The sequence below is a fragment of the Sminthopsis crassicaudata genome, chromosome 1 (genome assembly GCF_048593235.1).
Source record: "Sminthopsis crassicaudata isolate SCR6 chromosome 1, ASM4859323v1, whole genome shotgun sequence".
NCBI lineage: Eukaryota > Metazoa > Chordata > Mammalia > Dasyuromorphia > Dasyuridae > Sminthopsis > Sminthopsis crassicaudata.
The window spans coordinates 329639180-329660638 of NC_133617.1; the positions used below are offsets into that span (position 1 = coordinate 329639180).

The window sequence follows — 21459 nt, forward strand, 5'->3', positions numbered from 1 at the left end:
TCTGAAATTTGGCTATAATATTCTTGGGAGTTTTCATTTTGAGATCTCTTTTAGGAGTTGTATTCTTTCAGTTTCAATTGATCTAAATTGTTGGAGCAGCTTGATAATCTATATGATATCTAGGCTCTTTTTTATTCATGGCTTTGAAGTAATCCAATAATTCTTAAATGACCTCTCCCAGATCTTCTTTCCATATAAGTTGTTTTTCTGACAAGATATTTCACATTTTTTTCTATTTTTTCACCTTTAATTTTTATTATTTCTTGATGTCTCATGAAGTCATTAACTTTCATTTGTCCAATTCTTATTTTTAAGGAATTATTCTTTTCAGTGCGTTTTTGTTTTTATTTCCCCCTGATTTGGTTAATTCTTTTTTTTTTTTTCTTTTTTTTTTTTTTTTAAAGGAGCTTTTTTTCTTCACGGAATTTTAATGTTTTTTTCCCCATGTTTTCAATTTTGTTTTTTAATTTGCTATTTCTTTGGCATGATTTTGTGTCCTTTTTACCAAGTTGTTGATTCCACTTTTATAATTTTCTTATTGATCTATCATTTGCCCCTCCCCAATTTTTCTTCTACCACATTATTTCTTTCTTAAACTCTTCCAGGAATTCTTGCTGACTTTGGCTCCAATTAACATTTTTGTTTGAAGTTTTGCTTGTGACTATTTTCACATTGTGTCTTTTAAATTTATTTTATGGTCTTCTCTGGTGCTATAGTAGCTTTTTATGGTTAAATTCACTTGTTTTTGTTTCTCATTTTCCTAGTCCATTCCTTCAATTTGGATTTTATGCTAAAGCTGAGCTTGGTTCACCTGGGAATAAAGAGGCATTGTTCCAAACTTTATGCTTTATTGTGCTGATGATGTTTCAGATCTAATTCTTAATGTTTCCAAAGTGATATCATCTGGGGAGAGATTTTATCTCTACCCTTCTGCTCTGTGCCCTGGTGTTTACTTAGGAAGGAACATTGCTCCTCTGCGTTAGCAAGTACTAGGACCTCTTTTGGCTCTGAAACTGTGAACAGATCCTTTTCTCTTCTATGGTCCCAATCACTAGAGTTCTTCACTGTCCTGGAATTTTAACCCAGTACTGCTTATGCATGATAGAGTTGCTAATCAGCTCCACTGGCCCCAGTAGCAGCAATCATTACCTGTAATTTTTTCCCCCCCAAGAACCCTACTTCATTACAACTGCCTCCAAGTTCCTTTGTAGTACTGTACTGTATAATCTGGAATGGCTCCCACACAGACATCACAGAACTCTCCTGTCAATCTCCTAAATTGTCTTATGTTGGAAAAAAAAAGTCTCACTGTGATCTTTTATTGTCTCTGCAACTCCAAAATTTGATTGGAAGGTTTGGAGAGGAATATTGGGAGAGCTGGGTTGCTGTTTATATAATTCTCCCTTATCTTGACTGTGTCTTCCAGAACTTATCTTTCTTGGCCTCTGTAGCATTTGGCACCATTGACCATTCATCTTTCTGGATAGTCTCTTTTTCTTTAGTTTCTGGGATATTTGTATTTTTTTAAATTAAAAAAATTTTTTTTGGGGGGATATTGTTTTGTCTCAGTTCTCTTTCTAACCATCTGAAAATGTTTCCAAGGCTCTTTTGATTTTAATTTATTTAATATTTTATTTTTTTCTGGAGTTACATGTAAAAACAATTTTTGACATTTATTTTTAAAAGTTTGAATATCCTTCCCCTCCCCACGTGATTGAGAAAGCAGCAATTTAATATAAGTTTGCAAGTATCTTTTGAAGGATCTTTATCTATGTCCTGCCCACAACCATATGTTCACTATATATAACCCAAGACGGTTTCATTATAACCAATATCTCTCTTTTTAAAATTCATATTTCGTACAATTGCCAGTGATACTCCTCAAGAATAGTTTTCACAATGTTGCTTCTCTACTTACAAAGCTTTTTTGACTTTCTAATGGCTCCAGGAAAAATCCCACCACCATCCACAAGAAAGGAAACTATAAAACAAATGTCCTTAGTTTGAAATTATGACCTATATCATCTGGTTCAAGGCATAATAAACCCCCAGGTTTATTATGTATTAGTTCCTTTCGTTCATTCTATGCTATTATTAGATATTTTCCCATATTCAACATTTCATCTTCAAACTCTTTGCCTTTGCAAAAGCTGTCTCCTACATCTAGAATACGCTTTCTCTTCCCCTGTGTTTCTGGAATCGCTTTGTACTTTCAAAGATAAATTCAAGTGTCAAGTACTGAAAGAGATCTATCCTTATTTGTCCAGTTATTAGTGCTTCCCACCTTCTTCACCAAATAACTTAGCCTTAATTTTGAATATGTTGCTCATTTCCTTATTTATGAACTTACTGTATCTTGAACTGCTTAGTATGAGCTCTTTCAGAGTAGTTTTTCTCCTTTTTATTCCCTTCACCCAGCCCAATGATTGTTATTTAGTAGGCACTTAAAATATGCTTGTTGATTTACTATTTGATAGATGGTGGCAGAATGGTAGAAAAAAGGATGTAGGTTATTAAGAATTGCTTGGCTGTAATATTTCTGGGAATTTTCATTTTGGGATTTCAATCTCAATTAGAATATTTCATATATATATATATATATACTTTATATTAATTATATTATACTACATTATACTTCATTATAGATTTATACCTTCTTAAACATCAACTTAGTTGTTGGCTTTCTGGTTATAAGGTCCTTTTCCATTGGGTAATGATAAGATACAATCCTATAGTGAATCATAATCTTGATGTTTTTACTATAAATTAAACCAGAAGATGAAAAGAAGTTGTAGCTAAATGGCTCACAAATTTTTTGACATGTAAATTAAGGTGTTAGTGAAATTATTTTTTATCATATTATAGTACCATAAAAGTCATTGTTTCTTATGGAACAATACTTGTCATAGAGGATGAGAAGGCAGAGACATATGGAAAACACATTAAGCCCTGCCAGATTAAGCCAGCATATACACTTAATATTTGATAAGGTTTGATGCCTTTGATTTTAAGGGTGGAAAAAAACACCTAAGAAAAATATTGATCAGAAATAAGAAAAAAGAGAGGCCGAAGCCTAGTAGATTCCAAAGAAACTACAAATCTATCTATTTTGAATAGTTTCTTTGAGAAAAAAGGAAACACTGGACAAAGGACACATCAAGAAAAACCATAAAATTAGAGTATATTTTGATAGGAAATGACTCATTACTTATATGAGAAATTCTTAAATCATCTTTTATGTACAGTAAGAACATTGATTTGTTAGAGCAAAAGTTAAAATTATTATGAAGATAGTATAATAAAAGTGGGATAAAGATATGAAATAATTAAAACAACTCTTATCTTCCCTATTTAAATCATCCATGGACATTAAAAAGTGGTTAATGTGTGAAACAATGGAGATTAATAGCACTTTTAGTGGTATTTCATGAAGGACTTTGGCTGACATATAAATTGCTACAACAAAATGTCCAACACAGCTCAAAAAACACTCTTGATTATCTTACCAAGGAGAAAGATGTGTAGCTCTGAATTAAATTTTATACAATAGGATGCAGGAAGATTATAGTTAGCATTTATATAGTGCATTTGCAAAACATTTTACATATACTATTTCATTTGATCATCACAATGACAAAATGAGGCAGGTAATAGTATCATCCATATTTTAAAGATTACTAAAATGAGACATAGAAAGGTTCGATAATTTGTCTATGCTAGTAAATATTTGAATCGGAACTTGAATTCAGGTCTTCCTGACTAGAGTTCCACACTCTTATCCACTGAGCAACCTAGCTTCCTCAGAATATTGCCTCGTGAAATACCAAGAAACAGTGGATTAAAAAGAACCAACTAAAGAAATTCATTCCACAGAATTTAAGGATGAAATTGGAAGGAAAATAAATACATAGGAATGGGGAAAAAAGGATCTATAAAGCTTTTTATACATGAAAAATTGTGGAGGCCTTTTATTTCAACTTTTGGGAAGTAGAAATGGCATTGAAGTTAACAAACATGGAAGGAGCCTTTGGAATATATGTGGAAGAGTTCTGTACTAGCAGAGCAATTTTGATGGTTTTAAGAAATAAATTTACATACTATTGGATAGAACAAACTTGGATCTTTTAAAAAGTGACTAAAAGAAAACCAACAAATCCTAACCAATATACCTACTTTCCCATTGCTAAAATTTTTTGTATAAGAAAAATAATTGTACACAGAGAGGCATAAGAAAGGAAGTTGCCTGTCTTTTATAAGAGAGAAATTATTATATAATGGAATAAAGGGTTGGCCCTGTAGTAAAGATTTGGGGTTCAAGTCCTGCTTCTGGTGTACTAGGTAGAAGACCTAGGCAATTTAGTTAGCCTCTCCATGTTTTAGGCAACCCTGCAATAATATAAGATGCAAAGAATAGGCTGACCTGAATTGGTAGATGGAATTTTTCCCTGAAAGTATGTGACACCCATGAAATTATATTTCTCATACCTTTCTATTTTCCTGTTCCTATCCTTTGATCTATCTTTATCCCTTCCCAAATCCCTATTCCTATCCCTACCATGTCTACATAAATGTAAATTTTTAATGATTAATTAGGTCATATTTAATCAAACCCATATCACAGTTGCAGGCAGAGGATAGATATCAAGTTGAGGACCTGACAAGGATTTCTTGAAAAGTGGAAAACCTTATACATACCTTCTTTTTTAATGTGTCTGATAAGAAAAGAACATTATTAGGTCATATGCCAAAGAAAATAATTAGGAAACTTTAATCTAAGAAGTACTTTTTTTGCTTATAAAGAATTATAATAATCATATGAAATATCTAAGCATATATTCAACAAATAAAAAACAAAACCAATTAACTTGATGACTCAGTTCCTGATTATAAGTCAAATAAATTGTAATAGGAGGGGAAGAATTCTTACATTTAGGATCATAGATTATGTAGGTCTTTTTTAGAGATAAAGCCTTGTAGTATTAATTGCTCTTTCAAACTCTTTCATTTCAGATGATGCTGGAAGAACTTAAGAGAGTGAAGTCAAAAATCCGACCTGCCATTGAACAATTGATGGTTCCTCATTTGGCTAAAGTTTATGAAGCTATACAACCTGGCTTAATATCACTGAATTGGACATCAATGAATATTGAAGGATATTTACAAACCATTTTTAAAGTGCTCAGTAAGTACTTGTGGATTTATTTATTATTGCTCAATATTTCAATTATTTTGTGCTCCAAAATTTAATATAGTCATGTATTTTAAAGTTTTGAATCACAACTAAAATTTGGTAATAAGAGAAAATAATTAAATATGAAACTATGAATTTCAATCATGTATAACTTTTCTTTGGTATAATTCAAATTTATTATGGTAGTATCAGTACTTCTCTGTTGGTCTCTGTCTCTTTCTGATTTTACTTTTGCTAATCTTGGTTATATTTTAATAATTCATTAATACTCTTTTCTTCTTTTGGTTTTAATATCACTAAAACTATTTCCCTTTTCCTCAATAGAAATCCTATTTTGCAACAAATAATTATAATTATGCAAACCAAATCCACACATTGGTTGTGTGTGAGAAATATATGTCTGATTCTGTACCTTAATGTATTACCTCTCTCCTAAGAGGAAGAATGTTTAATTCATCATAATGAAGTTTTATTGCAAGTTGTAGGAAAAGTAATAGTATCCCGAACTAAAGAAGTTGCTCTTTATAAAACACATGACATGTCATTTCCAATAGAATTCAAAGATTTGTTTACTCTCATGGATCTGATTCTGGAATTAGACAAATTTGTTCCTTTTTTATTTTGCTCTAAAATGTAAATTTGGAGATAAAAAAGATTTTTATGTTTACTTTCATTTTTATTCTTTCTATCCATTTTCCCCTCAAGTATCCAAGAAAGTTTGATTTCTATTATTTGAGAAATGTTGAAAATTTTGGAAAGGGCATAATATAAAATCACCACAAGAATAAGAAGTTCCTGAAATAATATTTGTGATTCATATTTTCAAACGGACTTATTTTTTCCTCAATATCAAGAGACTGGCAGGTTTTTAGATAGAAAAAGATTTTAAAAATTAGAAGCGTTTTTTATTACTCATGATATTTCCTCAACTTAGAATGTCTTCTCTTGTGATCCCTATCTAGTCAATCTGCCTACTTTAGAGTAAGCTGGAATGAAATTAGCTCACTTCAAATTCCATCTCTTCTTGAAAACATTCTCTGATCTATCTAGCTCAAAAACACTCACCTCTTCATTTTCTGATATTCATTTATACTTATATTCAACACTGCATAGTTTATTATTTAATTATTTAATGTGTCTAATTTCCTTTGGCAAGGTTCTTTTAAGGAAAAGGTTCATGTCTCATAATTGCACATAATAGGGAATAAAATTTTTTTTCTAAAAGCATTCATAGTCTTTGATTTTTGAGATTTCTTTTATGGAGCATATTCTATAGCCCACAGTTTTCCCATCCAGTCCAGATTCCCTTTTAACACACATCTTTTTTGTTACTCCCTTAGACTCAATCCTAACTTGGGTTCTTATGGCTATCAAAATTATGTCTAGTCTATTTATTGATGCCTGAGGAGACTCAGTCAATGTGGAAATCATCATAAGATCACAGGATATTAGATTTAGAATTTTAAGGTTCCTGAGAGGACACCTATTCTAGCCTACTTATTTTTTTAAAAAGGAGACAGAAATTTAGAAAAATTAGGTTCTGGGGTCAGTGTGAGGTGGATAGGAAAAACTGATAGCTATTTTTTTAATGTGAACATTTACATCTTGAATATCATCAAACACTACAAATCATGCCTTGATTTATTATTTTCTTGATTTCCTAGACTTAAGAATTACCTCTTAAAACAGCTGCACACACACAAAAATCTGAAGTTTGGGACCATGTCCCCTTCATTCCAGAAGCAAAGCCTCACTTTAGATTAAGTTAAAAGTTAAGAAATAGACTGGAAAACGAGCAATAGCAGATAAAAAGATCTTGACTATAGAAAATTACTATGGTGATAGGGAATATCAAAATATAAACTCAGAAAGCATCAAATTAAAAACACCTGCATCTAAATGTGAAAGGAAATATGAATTGATCATAGACAATCGAAGAGATCAAAAAGGATTTTAAAAATTCTTTAAAATTCCAAAGAGAGGTAGAGGAAACATTGGGAAGAGAAATGAAAATGATGTAAGAAAATGTAAAAAAAAGTCAATAGCTTGATAAAGAAGGCATATACACTCTCACAAAAACACATTCTGAAGAAAACAACATTTAAAAAATATTGAACAGGCCAAATGGCAAAAGAGACCCAAAAATTCAAATCAATGAAGAGAATGACTTGAAAAGAAGAATTGGCCAAATGGAAACAAATATACAAAAATTCACTGAACAGAACTAGAATTGGCCAAATAGAAAAGGAGGTACAAAACCTCACTGCAGAAAATGGTTCCTTAAAATTAGAATTAGACAAGTGGCACCTAATGACTCTATGAGACATTAAGCATCAATAAAACAAAATCCAAAGCATAAAAAAGTAGAAAAATATGAATTATTTAATTGAAAAAACAATTCACCTAAAAAATCTTCAGGAGACATAATTCATGAATTATTGGACTATTTGAAAGTCATGATAAAAAAAGAATACAGACATCATTTTTCAAGAAATTAATAAAGAAAATTGCTGTGATATTCTAGAACAAGATAGTAAAATAGACATTGAAAGAGTTCATCAATGACCTCCTGAAAAATAAAACTCAAAAACAAAGCACTTAGGGGAATGGGCAGGGTAAAAAAAGAGAGAGTAGGATAAACTGTGTGAAAACAGGAAGGAAACATTCATCAATGACCTCCTGAAAAATAAAACTCAAAAACAAAGCACTTAGGGGAATGGGCAGGGTAAAAAAAGAGAGAGTAGGATAAAAAAAGAGAGAGTAGGATAAACTGTGTGAAAACAGGAAGGAAACATTAACTGTAAAAAAATTTTTTTTACATCAAGTTTTTCCTGATAGGCTTCTAAGAGGAATCTTATTTTCCTTTGAAAATTTGTGGTGATTTTGGAAGAAATCAATTTTTTCACCATGATTCTATTGTACATTTTATTTTTCCAATTTAGATTTAGAAAACAATGGTGGAGTAAAGTTAACTTTTTTTTTGTGAAGCAAAAACTTCTTTTTTTTTCCAATTCAAAGACAGCTGATATAAATTATATGGTGAATTATTGTGAGCATGTGTATATGGAATATTTTTAACATAAACATAGAGAATGAAGGAATCCCTTCAGCTGGGGAATGATTGAATAACTTATGGCATAGGTATGTAATAGTATAGAAGAATCTTGTGTGGGCTCCTGAGTTTGTTGTCTTAAGATTAAAAATGTTAACTTCTATGTTATCTTGGTGATTGGTGAAAATTTGATGAAAGAAATTATTTAAGGAACTACATAAATAATTTTGATGCATCATGGATATTTTGTACTAATTTACAATTTTTGATTTAAGCTTTTTTTTTTTTCCTTTAGGGAAGTAATGTGACCAAGGGAAATCTCTAGCAAAAATCTAAAGTTGTTTTTATATTTCTAAGACAGTCACATAACAGCGTTCACTGTGCTTTATTGTTTTTAATTGAAATAATAACTAAAAACATGTTACAAATAACCTTTTCTTTCATGGACTTTAGACATGCAAATTTCATTGGAGAAATTACAAAAGAGCTGTAAATCATCATAATTTTTTTTTTTACCACTTATAGACACTCTTATTTAAAAATTGGCTTGAATACTGTTTTTGATGGTTATTTTTGTTTTAATTTTTGCAAAATATATTCTTCATTCTTCTTTGATGATGCTTTTTCATTTCAAAAGGTGAGGTAGAATTGCTTCTTGATCGGGTCAATGACCTGGTAGACTATCGCATTGATGCTGTTCTAGAAGAAATGAGTCTTGTGCCTCTTTGCAAACTTCCTGAAGATGAGCCACTTACCTGTGAAGAGTTTCTCCAAATGACAAAGGTTAAGATCAATTCTTCATTTAAAAATAGTTTGTGATTATTTTTCCTAAAAGTTATGGTTACTTCATGAAATATAATATGAATTCAGGGCTTATCTAAATCAATTATTATTTTTTTAGATCATTTACAGATGAGGTGTTTAAAAATGAAAAAGGAAAAGATAATGGAAGAGTCACTCAAAGACATTTATAAGATATCACTTTCACTATTAGCTGAAGTTGCTATAAGGTATACTTTCTCAATTCAGTAGGAAATGTTGTTTGGAAGTTTTTTTCCTTTAAAGAGAAAAAATATTTTATAGAACTTAGAATAACCTGAGTCTAACTAGATGTGGTACTACATTTATTTTAATTTATACTTTAAACACTTCATTAGAGCCATTACAATATTTATGAAACAATTATATTAAAGTAATTACAAATCTTCTTTTGGAAACAAGATAATTTTAAATATTGCTTTTAATAGTATAGGTTACAGTTTATTTATTCAACAAATATTAAGAGCTTGACAATGATAGGAAGTCAGACAGTGACAGAAAGCACTTATGTGATATAGTGGATAATGGCGTTGGAATCTGGAAGATCTGAGTTCAAGTCCAGCTTCAGACACTTGCTAGGTATCTGAGCAAGTCACCGAATTTTGCTTGCATCAGTTCTTCTTCTACAAAATAAAATTGAATTTCCTTCCCATTTTGTCAAGACAGTGCTTGATACATAATAAGGACTTAATAAATATATGTTGAATTAAATTGAATTACTATTCTTTCATGAAATTGTGATTACCAAAAGAGGAAAAAGAAGGTATTAAAAGATTGTAATTTATTGAATTACTGCTATTTCTTTGCTAATTCAATTTTTAAAAACTAATCATGCCCTAAGGGGCAAAGTTATAATGCATACTAACATGACTAATTTCGATGTTGACTTTGATGACAATGGTTCTTCAAAGGCACCAGCATGATACTGCTTCACTGAATTTTATTAAGCAGGAAAGCTGTATGTATGGGTCTGACTCTAGATCATGGTAGGTCTGTTTTCTGAGAAAGAGTAAGCTAATTCAGAGCTGAGAGACTCGTTATCCAGGTAGCCATTGGGTGATGAATTTTTCAGATACAAACTTAGAAAAACTATTAAATAAATTGTGGGAGGATTGTAATATGATCATTGAAAGGAAAACTCAAACTGATGAAATTATAGGTGACTAAAGATAGGAATTTAATGGTATGCTTTCCCCACAAAGACATCATTTTATGAATAATTAATTAATTTAGATATTTTCATTTGCTATTAAAATTTTATTTCCTCTTGTCCATGGTTTCAGTGATATGAGGAACTTTCCGTATCTAGGCAGTTCAATAATTCTTCCCTAATTTATAAACTTAGTGATTAGAGTTTCCAGAATACTGGAAAGGTTTGAACTAAGAAGATTATCTTGTCTCAAATTCTGGCCCATAACATCTTTAAGAATCCTAACAAATTAATATAAGTATTTTCATTAAACTGTAAGCTTCCTGAGGGTGAGAATATTTTGTATCTTTTTATATCCCAAGATCTTATCACAGTGCTGGGTACATAGTTAGTGCCTTATACATGTTTATTAATTTACTGATTAAAATTTTATTTCTACATTATCTGTGATATCACTTGGGAAATTCTCCATGCAGTGCATCAGTTGGTCTCTAATTTATAGTCTTACAGGCTTGACAGGGCACTGAGATATAAAATGATTGACCAGAGTCATATAGCTAAGATTTGTCAGAAATGGAACTGAAAGAACTCCTTTTTTTATTGTTATTGAGACAGTTGGGGTTAATTGATTTGCTCAGAGTCACATAACCATGAAGTGTTGTGTCAGAAGACAGATTTGAATTCAGGTCCTCCTGACCTCAGGCGTGGTGCTATCTAACTGCCCCTTGAAAGAACTCTTGATAATTTTCTCTTTGCTGTCATTTTATGTGCTGGAAAAACTTTCTTGTCTGTCTGAGTCCAAAGGTGAACTCCAGTTTTCCTGTTCAGGTCACTATGCCATCTAGCTATCCCCAGAATGATGAAAGTATTGTTGATACTCTGTTGTGGTCAACTTCCACCTTTAGTATTATGTACAGTTTTGCTTACCACATTCTAAGAAAGACATTTTGATAAATTGGAGTGTAGCCAAACAAATTGAAAGGCAATGGTGAAAGGCCTTAAGATCATAGTGAGTCTCTGTAGCCTGGAGTAAAGATGGCTCAGTGTAATATCACATATGTTTCCAAAGATTTGAAGGGTTGTCACATGAAAAAAGAATTAGATTTGTTTGCCATAGCTCCAGAGAATATAAATGGGAACATTGTAAGAAGTTGTAAAAAATAAATTTAGGCTCAGTGCCAGGAAAAATATATTTTTTAAATAATCAGAGCTATCTAGAAGTGGAATGGTCCAGTTTTCAGGCAAAGACCAAATGACCACTTCAGTATGTATATTGAACAGATTCTTCTACCTGTGTAGTATGGAGTATAGGACCTTGGGGGTCCCTTCCCGCTTATTTACTATGATATCAAGTTTGACATTTAAGGGAGAATATCCAGATATAAATAAAAAAACAGAACAGTACATTAATTGGTTCATTGTTGATTGATTATAGAAGAGAAAGGAGGAGGGAGTTTCACTAGGATGATGATGACAGTGGTGAAGTTTCTAATATCAAATACATTGGAAAAGAGTATGAGAACCAAAAAAAACATTGAATTTTGTTCCCTAAAAAAGTACATAATGAAAAAAAGAGCCTTACTCCTGCAAAACAAATATGGACTCTTTATAGTTTATTATAATTTTGAATTAAATAACCTTAGAAAATTTCCTCTGTAAGTAGTTGCATGTAAACTACTGTAAACTTTAAGTTAGACATTTAATACAGTATAAGTTAGGAGAAATATCATGATTAGAGGAAGGCCATTAGAATTGATTTGGAGCTTGAAGAAAGTCAGAGAAAGGCATCAACTAGAGAATATTGGAGAGTATGATTCTTAAAATGTATATTTTTTCTTTTTTTGTATCAGAAGATGTTGCTTACTAAAAGTACACGAGAAGCATAGATAATTAATGAATTTTTCCAGGAGTGGTGTTAAGATTCATGTTGCTTCTTATTTTCTCTTTACATTCCCTTGCAACTTAGTTCTGGTTTTATAAACAATATTTACCTACAAGCATGAAAAAAAAAGGAGGTAATTGATTACTATGGAGATAGCTCCCATTGATCTGAGGCTCACTGACATGTACATAAAATTGGGCTACCAACAATACATACCAATTTTGCTTATTCTAACAGGACCTTTGTGTTAATGGTGCTCAGATACTACATCTAAAGAGTTCATTAGTAGAAGAGGCAGTCAATGAACTAATAAATATGTTACTGGATTGGGAAGTGCAGTCTACAAGAGAAAAAACTTTAATTGGGAAACAAGTTGATTCAGGAAGTGAAAATACAGGTGAGAGAATTGTTAATGTCAGTACTTTGTTTTTCTATGTTAATACAATAATTTATTCAGGCCTTAATATTAGGTTTATATATGTATGATATCAAAAGTTTTTTTCAGTCTTTTTGGAGCACTCTTCCTGAGGCATAAAGATGTTTATTATCAGAAAACACTTGTGGAAATGAAAATGCTAATCGATTTGACAATATTCTTTAATCTTTAGTAATTATAATTTGTAGGTTTCAGTTTATATAAAAGGTTTTTATAAACCAACTACATGAATTATAATATTTAAAATACTTACAATTTATATAAAATTCCTCAAAGTATTTCATAACACAATATGCTATTTGGTCTTAAAATAGATCAAGCTTTTCATTATTCAAGAAGAAATTAATTTAGGTTTCACTGACTCCAAATTCAATACTTTATATACTTTTCCCTCATCTCATTTATCTTCTATCTTTCATTGCTTATAGTTTCTTCAATTATATCCTATTACTTTTCTTCTTTTCTTCTTTATTCAAAGTTACTCTTTTATGTTATTTATTTTCCTTGGTTTTGTTACAGCAGGTGAAGATCGAGGAAATACAGAAAGTCTAACATCTTCTCTTAATGCCAGTCAGACTAGAGTTAAGCTCCCTCCTTCAATACTCAGGAGAAAGAAGAAAGAGAATGCTATCTTAGAGGAACAAGCTTGTGAATTGCTTTCCCATTTCAACCACCAAAACATTGATGCTCTTTTGAAGGTTACTCGGAATGCCTTAGAGGCCATTCGTAAACGTATTTATTCTTCCAACACGATTAACTTCAGAGGTAATAATCTTACAGTTTTCTTTTTGGCTAACTCGCTATTTAAGTCAATGACCAGGCTGTCTTATATTGATATATTTATCATGGGACATCTTCAGCAATCTGACTCAATGTATTTTATGATTGGTTTGTTAATGATGGGAAATCTGCAAGTCTAGGAGATGGTCTGCAGTGGTCCTCAAACTTTTAAAATAGAAGGCCTGTTCACTGTTCCTCAGACTGTTGAAGGGCCCAACATTGTAAAAACAAAAGCTCACAATACTCTGTCTCCACCCCTCAGCCCATTTGCCCTAACCCAGTGGGCTGCATAAAGGACCTTACACTCTAATGGATAGATACTCCTCTTTCAGTACTAGTCAGTACATTGCTTTGGAGGGAGAGCTTTATGAGAAATATCCCCACATTGATATTAATGAGTTTTTTAAAAAGTCAGCAATGCTAAATAAGATTGCTATTACTTTTTCTGTTACACAATTTTAGTGAGTTTTTTCAAAATTTATTTTATTCTTATATTTATTCCTATATTTAACAGCTTATTTATTAAGTCTTTTTAGAGATTATTAAGAGTTTACTAATTAATATGTATTTTATAATTTTTTCTTTATGATAATGATCTTTGTTAAGTATCAATAAAATGATAATTTGCACAATTATTTCAGAATATAGCTGACTTTTAGAGAGTAGATTTTCCTTAATAGGAATAAATATAGGTCATCATGTTTAGAATTCAATTTTTAAAACTTAAATACCAACTACATGCCAAAAAACCCTTGCCTGAAGAGGAAAAGAAAGATGGAATAAACATGGTTCAAATCTCAAGGATCTTATTGTTTAAAAATGTACATAGTAATAAGGCAATTTAGAAAATGAAAAAGTATTAAAAACGTACATATTAATAATTGAAGTCTGAAAAGTTTCTTTAAAAAGTAACATGGAATTCTGCTTAATCATTATTACCATTATTTAGATTAGTATTTCAGTGAAAAAATGAGATTAACCATATATTTATAAAGTTAAGTCTTTGCCTTGTTTTCTGTTAATTCAGACAGTGAAAACCCATCTAAGCCAAAGCAGAACAACCTCCCCATTTTTAGGGCAAACATCATCTTGTCAATCCCAAATATTTCCATGGCTCCAGTTCTGGATGATGTACAGCAGACTCTTAACAGAGCAGTGGAATGTATCATTACTGTCATGAAAGGAGTTGGACAATGGAGTAAAGAACGTTTGTCCACAGTGAGTTTGGAACTGAAGTAATCCATTTACATTAGAATTTTTGAAATCATTAGTAATTTTGGAGGGATGAAAATAATGCTTTATTCCTTATAGAAAAAGCTGCTTGAAAGAAAAATCGTCAACCTGAGAAACAACAAAGAAAGTGATTCAGAGGATGACATAGGTGAGACTGGAACTCAAGGTAATTAGTTTTTTGTTTCTTTTGGCAACAAGAAATGTGAGACAAGATTGATACTATTTTTTAAATTCTAAAATTTAGTAGACTTCTAACTATTATTTATTATTAGTTGTTTGAAACATCACTCTCATTTATAGTAATAATGAAAATAAACACTAATTAAGGTGGTTGTTTTTATATGACCTTCTTGGATCATAGCATGCCAATCTCTTCTGTCCTCTTGTATCTGTCTAAGACTGAAAAAGCTCATATTCTTGGTTTCCATGACACCATCTATCTCATCCTTTATTGTTTCCTCCTTTTGCTTTCAATCTTTTCTACCATCAGTCTTTTCCAATGTGTCCTGTTTTTTCAATCATTAAATGGCCAAAGTTTTTAAGCTTCAACATCATGTTTTCCCAATGAATAGTGTGAATTAAATTTTTTTAAAGTATTGATTAATTTGATCTCCTGGTTGTTCAAAAGATTTTCAAAAGTCATTTCTAAAACCACAATTTGAAAACATCAATAGTGGAGTGCACAACTTTTGTTTTTAATAGTCCAACTTCCACAGCCAAATATTACTACTAGACATATCCTTTGATCATTTATCAATTGGGGAATGACTTGTATTCTTATAGATTTGACAAAGTTTTTTATATATTTTTAATATGAGAACTTTATTTGATAAACTATCTACAAAAGCTTACCCCCAGTTTCCTGCTTTCCATCTGAACTAGGCTGTATTTATTGTATTTATACGGAAAAATCCAAATTTAATGTAATTGAAATTCCATTTTTTACCTAACTTTTCTCATTTGTTTTGTTTATCTTTGTTTATCTCATTTATTGATAAATTGCCTATTATATAAAAATTACCTTATATAAGTAATGTATTTCATGTTCTAATTTTCTTTATTTAATATTTTTAGAATATTATTTGGCATTGTCCTTTTTTAAGATTAGAATGTGGAGTCAGCTAGGTGGTGCAGTGGATAGAGCTCCAGCCCTGAAGTCAGAAGGACCTGAGTTCAAAAGTGGCCTCAGACACTTAATACTTCCTAGCTGTGTAATTCTGGGCAAGTCACTTAACCCCAGCCTCAGCAAAAATTTATAAATATATGTATATATATATGGAGGTAGACTGACTTTTTCTGAATTTATTGGCATAACAAGTGCAGCACTTTAAAGCATTATCTTTTAGGATTTTAAATAGTTCAGCTGAAATGCATCTGATTGAGATTATACTATTCAGTTTGCTTCTGTGAATTGAGAATCATGTTGGTACTATGTTAGCTATTAAGAGATTTCTTCTTACTCTTTAATATCTTCTTTGGAACTTGAATTTGGAGTTATAGCTCAGTACTATTTAGAGTTTCATATTATTCTTGAGATTGTACTAGCCTCAGCAGAGGTCAGCCATAGTTCATTTCCATCCTTTTAAATAATACTTCTTCATACATTTAGATTATTACAGAATTCTCCTTCCATTTTATGAGTTATCTATTAGTCCTCTGACCTTGAATTGGTGATTTTCTGAGATTTTCAGGCAAGTAGAGGCCATTAAATTCCCTTATTTCAACCTGCATATGACTTCCAAATTATTTTGTTGCAAGGAAATTTTGTTATACTAATTTCCCTGCTAAAAATTATATATACCTATTCAGCAAAACTTGAGAACAGTTCACACTTATCAAGCTATAACAAGTGAAAAGGGGTACTATGAAAATGAGAGGAAGAAACAAAATACACAAATTCACAGTTCAAAAGTTTTTGCTTTTCCTATATTTTTTTCTCAGAGCTTGTTTTGAAAGAGTTTGAATTATGAGGAGGTGGAAGAAACTTGAAGTACTTTCTCGTTGGCAAGACAAAATTATTATAAATAACTCAGTTCTCTTTCTCACCCACCCACCCAGTTACTAAGCTAAATATGCATATATATATATATATATACACACATATATATCTACATACTTATAGCCTATAACTCACATGTACTCATATACAACATGTAATCAAGGATTTTCCTGCCATATAATTCATCATATAAGAAATGAGAAGAGAAAGGATATACTATATAACATTTAGTATAATAGAAACAGCACGTGGGTTGGGATTAGGAGATTTGAATTCAGATATTCCTTTACTATCTATGTGATCTTGGTCAAATTATTTGATCTATCTAGAGCTCAGTATTATGTGTTGGGTTAGGTTTGATAAAATTCTCATGTTTTCATAGAAAAGATGAACAGATATGGCTTAGATCTGGAACCAATTGCAAGGCTGGACCCAAAGATGGATTTGTTTATGGGCACAGTAGTGATTCAGTATCAACTTGGATAGAAGTCCCAAGTACAACTTTACCTAAATGTTATTAGTTTGCATATTCCAAATTTCTTTGTATTTATTTTGTATATATCTTGTATTTACTTACCTCTGAACATGTTATTTTCTCCCAGGAGACTATAAACTCCAAGAATACAGGCAATCTATCTTTTTTGTCTCTTTATTCATAGTGGTTATCATACAACATCTGGCATATGTTACCTATCAATCCTTTCAGTTGTGTCCTAATCTTTGTGATCCCAATCAGGGTTTTCTAGGCAAAAATACTGGCATATATTGCCATTTTCTTTTCTAGTCTGCTTTTCAGATGAAGAATCTGAGGCAAACAAGTTTAAATGACTTCAGGGTCCTGTAGCAAGTAAGTGAGTGAGGCCAGATTTGAACTCAGGCTGAAGGTTCTTTCTGACTCCAGGTCTGATAGTCATTCATTGTGCCCGCTTAGTTGCCCATCTGGCATATAGTTGATGTAAAATAAATATTTGTTGTTTTAATTGAGCAGCCTAAGGACATGTATTTGATTTTTTTTTGTTGGGTACATTTTTCCTCCAGTGCTACAAATAAAAAGAATGCTTGGTGAATATGTAGATAACTCAGAGTTGATTAGAACATTCGGCCAAAAATTTTAAGGCAAAATTTAATAAGAACAAATTAAAAATCTTATACTTGGGTACAAAAAATAAATTTCTCAAGTATAAACAGTACAAGTAATGACTAGATAGCAATTTCAAAATAATCTAGGAAACTAATTGTATTGCATATGAGTCAATAGAATGATATGGCATGGCAGCTAAAAAGGCTATTATGGTTTTAGGAAGCATCATAAGGGGCATAAGGAAGTTGTAATATTAGCATATTCTGTCTTGTCCTTTCTAGGAGGGAGCTAGGTGTGGCAGTGGATAGTGTGTTAAATGTGTACTTTGTTGTTAAATGTTTGCTTATTCCTTTCTTTTTCCTTCTTGTTCAGACTAAATCAACAATATTGTTATCAATTTTGAGCTGTTCAGTTTAGGAAGGACATTGGTAATCTGGAGAGTAAGAAAATGAGGACAATTAAAGACTTCAAGATCATGTCACCTGAGGAAGATACATTTGAAATTGCTCTTCTGTAAGAGAAAAGACTTAGAAGGACATGTGTTTTTCAAGTATTTGAGAAGCAGTCACATAAGAGAGAACTTTTGTCTTGTTTGTCCTCAGAAAATAGATCTAGGAGGAAAAGTTGGAATTTGTAAAAAGTCAAATTTAGGCTTGAAATAAGGTAAACTTCCTAACAATTAGAATTTGGAAGATAATTGCCCTTACCTAATTGGATGGCTTTAACTTAAGACTGGCATAGCACTAGTCACCTATACAAAAGAATCTTTTGCAGGTATATTGATTAGATTGCATGGCCTCTAAAAGTCCCTTTTAATTTTGAAATATCAGTGATTCTAAAATGTCAGAGGTTTTTCTGACTGCATGTCCCTATGATCCTGTGACTCTTATTTCAAGCTTCGTTAGAAATTAAAATCAGAAGATTGAACTATTAGCCAGTTTTTAATTTGACTAAATGTCAAAGTCCACATATTTTAAAGATTCTAAATATCACACTATATTTTCCAGTTTTATTGTCTAGTAATTAGTAATCCTTAATCCAGACAGCTTGACTTGTCCAAGGTCACACAGTTAGCTAATTAGTAGCAGCTCTAGAAATAGAACTTACCTTTATTACTGAAGCTATGCAGACTATCTCTATCTCCAACTAGTGCCAGAAATCCAGGCTCTACTCTGAATTTTCATTTAGTTCCCTGAAACTTAAAATATAACCAATTTAAAGCTTTCACCTCAAAGCTGCTTTGTGGACTAAATTTTCTATATTAATATTAATTTCTAGTACTCAGGCTTAGACCTTTAGAGTTCTTTAATTCATTTATTTCAATTCAACTCAACAGACATTTATTTAGCCCATTCTAGGAACTGTGCTAAATGATAGGGATACAAAGGAAAAAAAAAAAGTATCCTCTTCAGTCTGAGATCTTCTGTCTTATACATACAACATATGTATGGATAATTAAATATGGTAATTGAGGAGGGAGGGATCATTGGCACCTGAGGATTTGGAATTGGGAAAGGAAAAGGAGCTGGATCTTGAAAAAAATGCAGTACCTACAACAGCATTCTTCTCTCTTTTGCACAGGGACCTCAAAATAGGGTGCTCCACATTTACTCCAAATCAGAGTGAAGAGCCTCATTTTCTCTCAGGAGAAAAAAATTGTGAGTGCTGAGATGAGGGACAAAATATGAAGTTTGTGGGATAGCAAGAAGTCCAGTCTGGTTGTAATGTAGAAACATAGGTGGAGTAATATGAGATAATACTTGAAAGATAGACTGGATCTAGATTGTGTATAGCCTCTAGTGGAGGGATGAGGAATTTGTATTTTACCCCAGAAGCAAATGTGGACCACTGACACTGTTTTGAGCAGAAAAGTTTTGTGATTAGATCTGTGCTTTAGAGATGTCAGTTTGGCATAGAGAATAGAGTAGAGGGGTCATTGGAAACAAGGAAGTCAATCAAAAGACTATTGCAGCATCCCAGGGGAGATGTTATAAGCAATTGAAAAAGTTGAATGATTATGTGAGCAGACAGAAGGTAACAGATGGGAGAGACAATGTGGAGGGAGAACTGAAAGAATTTGGCTGATTAGATATATATGTGAAGGAGAGAGAAGAATAAAAAAATGACTCAGCTGCTTAGCTCCCCAACATTAATAGGAAAATTTTGAGAAATTTATTTGAAAGTGGAGAATAAGTTGTTTTTAATATATTGAATTTCAATTGCCATTGGGATAACTTTTTGATCAGTAGACAGTTGATAATTAGTAACTTGAGTTCAAGAGATAAAATTTTATACATATACATGTGTGTATATGTATGTGTACATAAATTTTATATGTATGTTATATCCTAGAGATATATTGAGGAGTCATAGTATACACACACACATATATACACACATACACACATATATATAGTAGATAATATAGTTCTATGTCTAATATGTATGTGTTATGTATTATATGTATATATACAACTTTTATGTGCATGTTATACTTTTAGAGATATATTGAGGAGTCATAGTATACATATATACACATATATAGTAGACATATTTTATGTCTACTATATATATGTTATATATTATTTATGAGTATACAAATTCAATTCCATATGTTTATATAATATATACAAATAGTGGTAAAGAAGGCACACCTACACACAGATTTAGCATTTAATAGATCAGTATCAGGAAAGTTCTGGGGTCAGAAGACAGTTTACAAAAAGGCTGAGAAATGTGTGGGAGGTGAGGAGTTTGGAAGTGAGGAGGAAAATTACATGAGAGGATTATAAGGTAAGGATAAGTTTTTCTTTTTTTCTTTTTTAAGTATGAGATACTCTTGGACATGTTTATATGATGAAATTGAAGATGTCAGGAAAATAATTATCAAGAGAACATTCTTATAGAGGTTGTGTAAAGAACAGAATCAGGGACTAAGAAGAATGATTAGAATTAACAAAGAAAAAAAATTCTTCCTCAGTTACAGGAACTAAGGAGGAGAAGACTTCATTTTACACAGGAGTTTTTAGGTGTAGCATAGGGGAAATCAGCTCTTGGTAGATGGCCTTGAATTTTTTTTTTCCAGTGAAAAAGTACATTAGCTCATTTGTGAATGGAGGTCATATTGAAAGACTGACAAAAGCAGAAAGATTTTTGAACAGCCTCTATGGACTAATCAATAGAAACCCAACCAGGGAAAAACAGAATAATTATAATGCAACAGTGAGGTCTCAAAAGCAATTCACCATGAATTTGTCTTAAAAATAGACAGCCTTATAGCATGATTTTCCCATTCCCCCCATTCCTCTCATTCAATAACATAAAATAGGAAGAGAAGAGGAAGAGGGTTGAGGTCATCCAGGACTGAGGATTAGCAAAATGTGAACAGTGGAGGAACAAGGGATGGACAAAATAATAAGAGAATGTCAATGTTGATTCTTTAAATGTCTTTATTTACTTTCATATGAGTGCTTCATCTAGAAGCAAAAAAAAAAAAAAAAAAAAAAAAAAAAGGCTTATGAGCTAAGATTCTGAGTGAATGTGAGCCTCCAGAGAACTTTGAACTTGGAGTGCCTGTTTGTGAGGGTCCTCTTTGTGTGCCAGGAGTTCTATGAGTGCTACCTTTAGCATAGGTGTCAGCTCTTTTGTGAAGCTTCCCTTGATTTCAAGTCCCATGATGTTGTATTCCCAGAAGTCAGTAAAGTTCCTGGAAGCAGGAACTACTTTGTTTTTAATCTTGTTTCTTCTTCACAAACTTGCCATATGTTATTTAAACAACTGAACAGAAAAAATAAATGTAGAGCAGAGGCATCAAATATGGGTCTCACCCTAAGTGC

General features: G+C 31.7%; 1 protein-coding gene across 4 annotated transcripts in view; it reads left to right on the forward strand.

Annotated features, from left to right (window-relative positions):
- Nucleotides 1-21459, forward strand: part of DNAH5 (dynein axonemal heavy chain 5) — a 392301-nt gene that overhangs the window by 175583 nt on the left and 195259 nt on the right. For 2 of the 4 annotated variants that reach the window (XM_074279122.1, XM_074279119.1), the window contains exons 16-21: nt 5011-5182; nt 8881-9026; nt 12332-12491; nt 13050-13295; nt 14338-14528; nt 14622-14709. In XM_074279122.1, the coding sequence (XP_074135223.1) occupies nt 5011-5182; nt 8881-9026; nt 12332-12491; nt 13050-13295; nt 14338-14528; nt 14622-14709 (1003 nt within the window). The remainder of the gene's footprint in view (nt 1-5010; nt 5183-8880; nt 9027-12331; nt 12492-13049; nt 13296-14337; nt 14529-14621; nt 14710-21459) is intronic. The other 2 variants (XM_074279121.1, XM_074279120.1) reach the window with 2 other exon arrangements.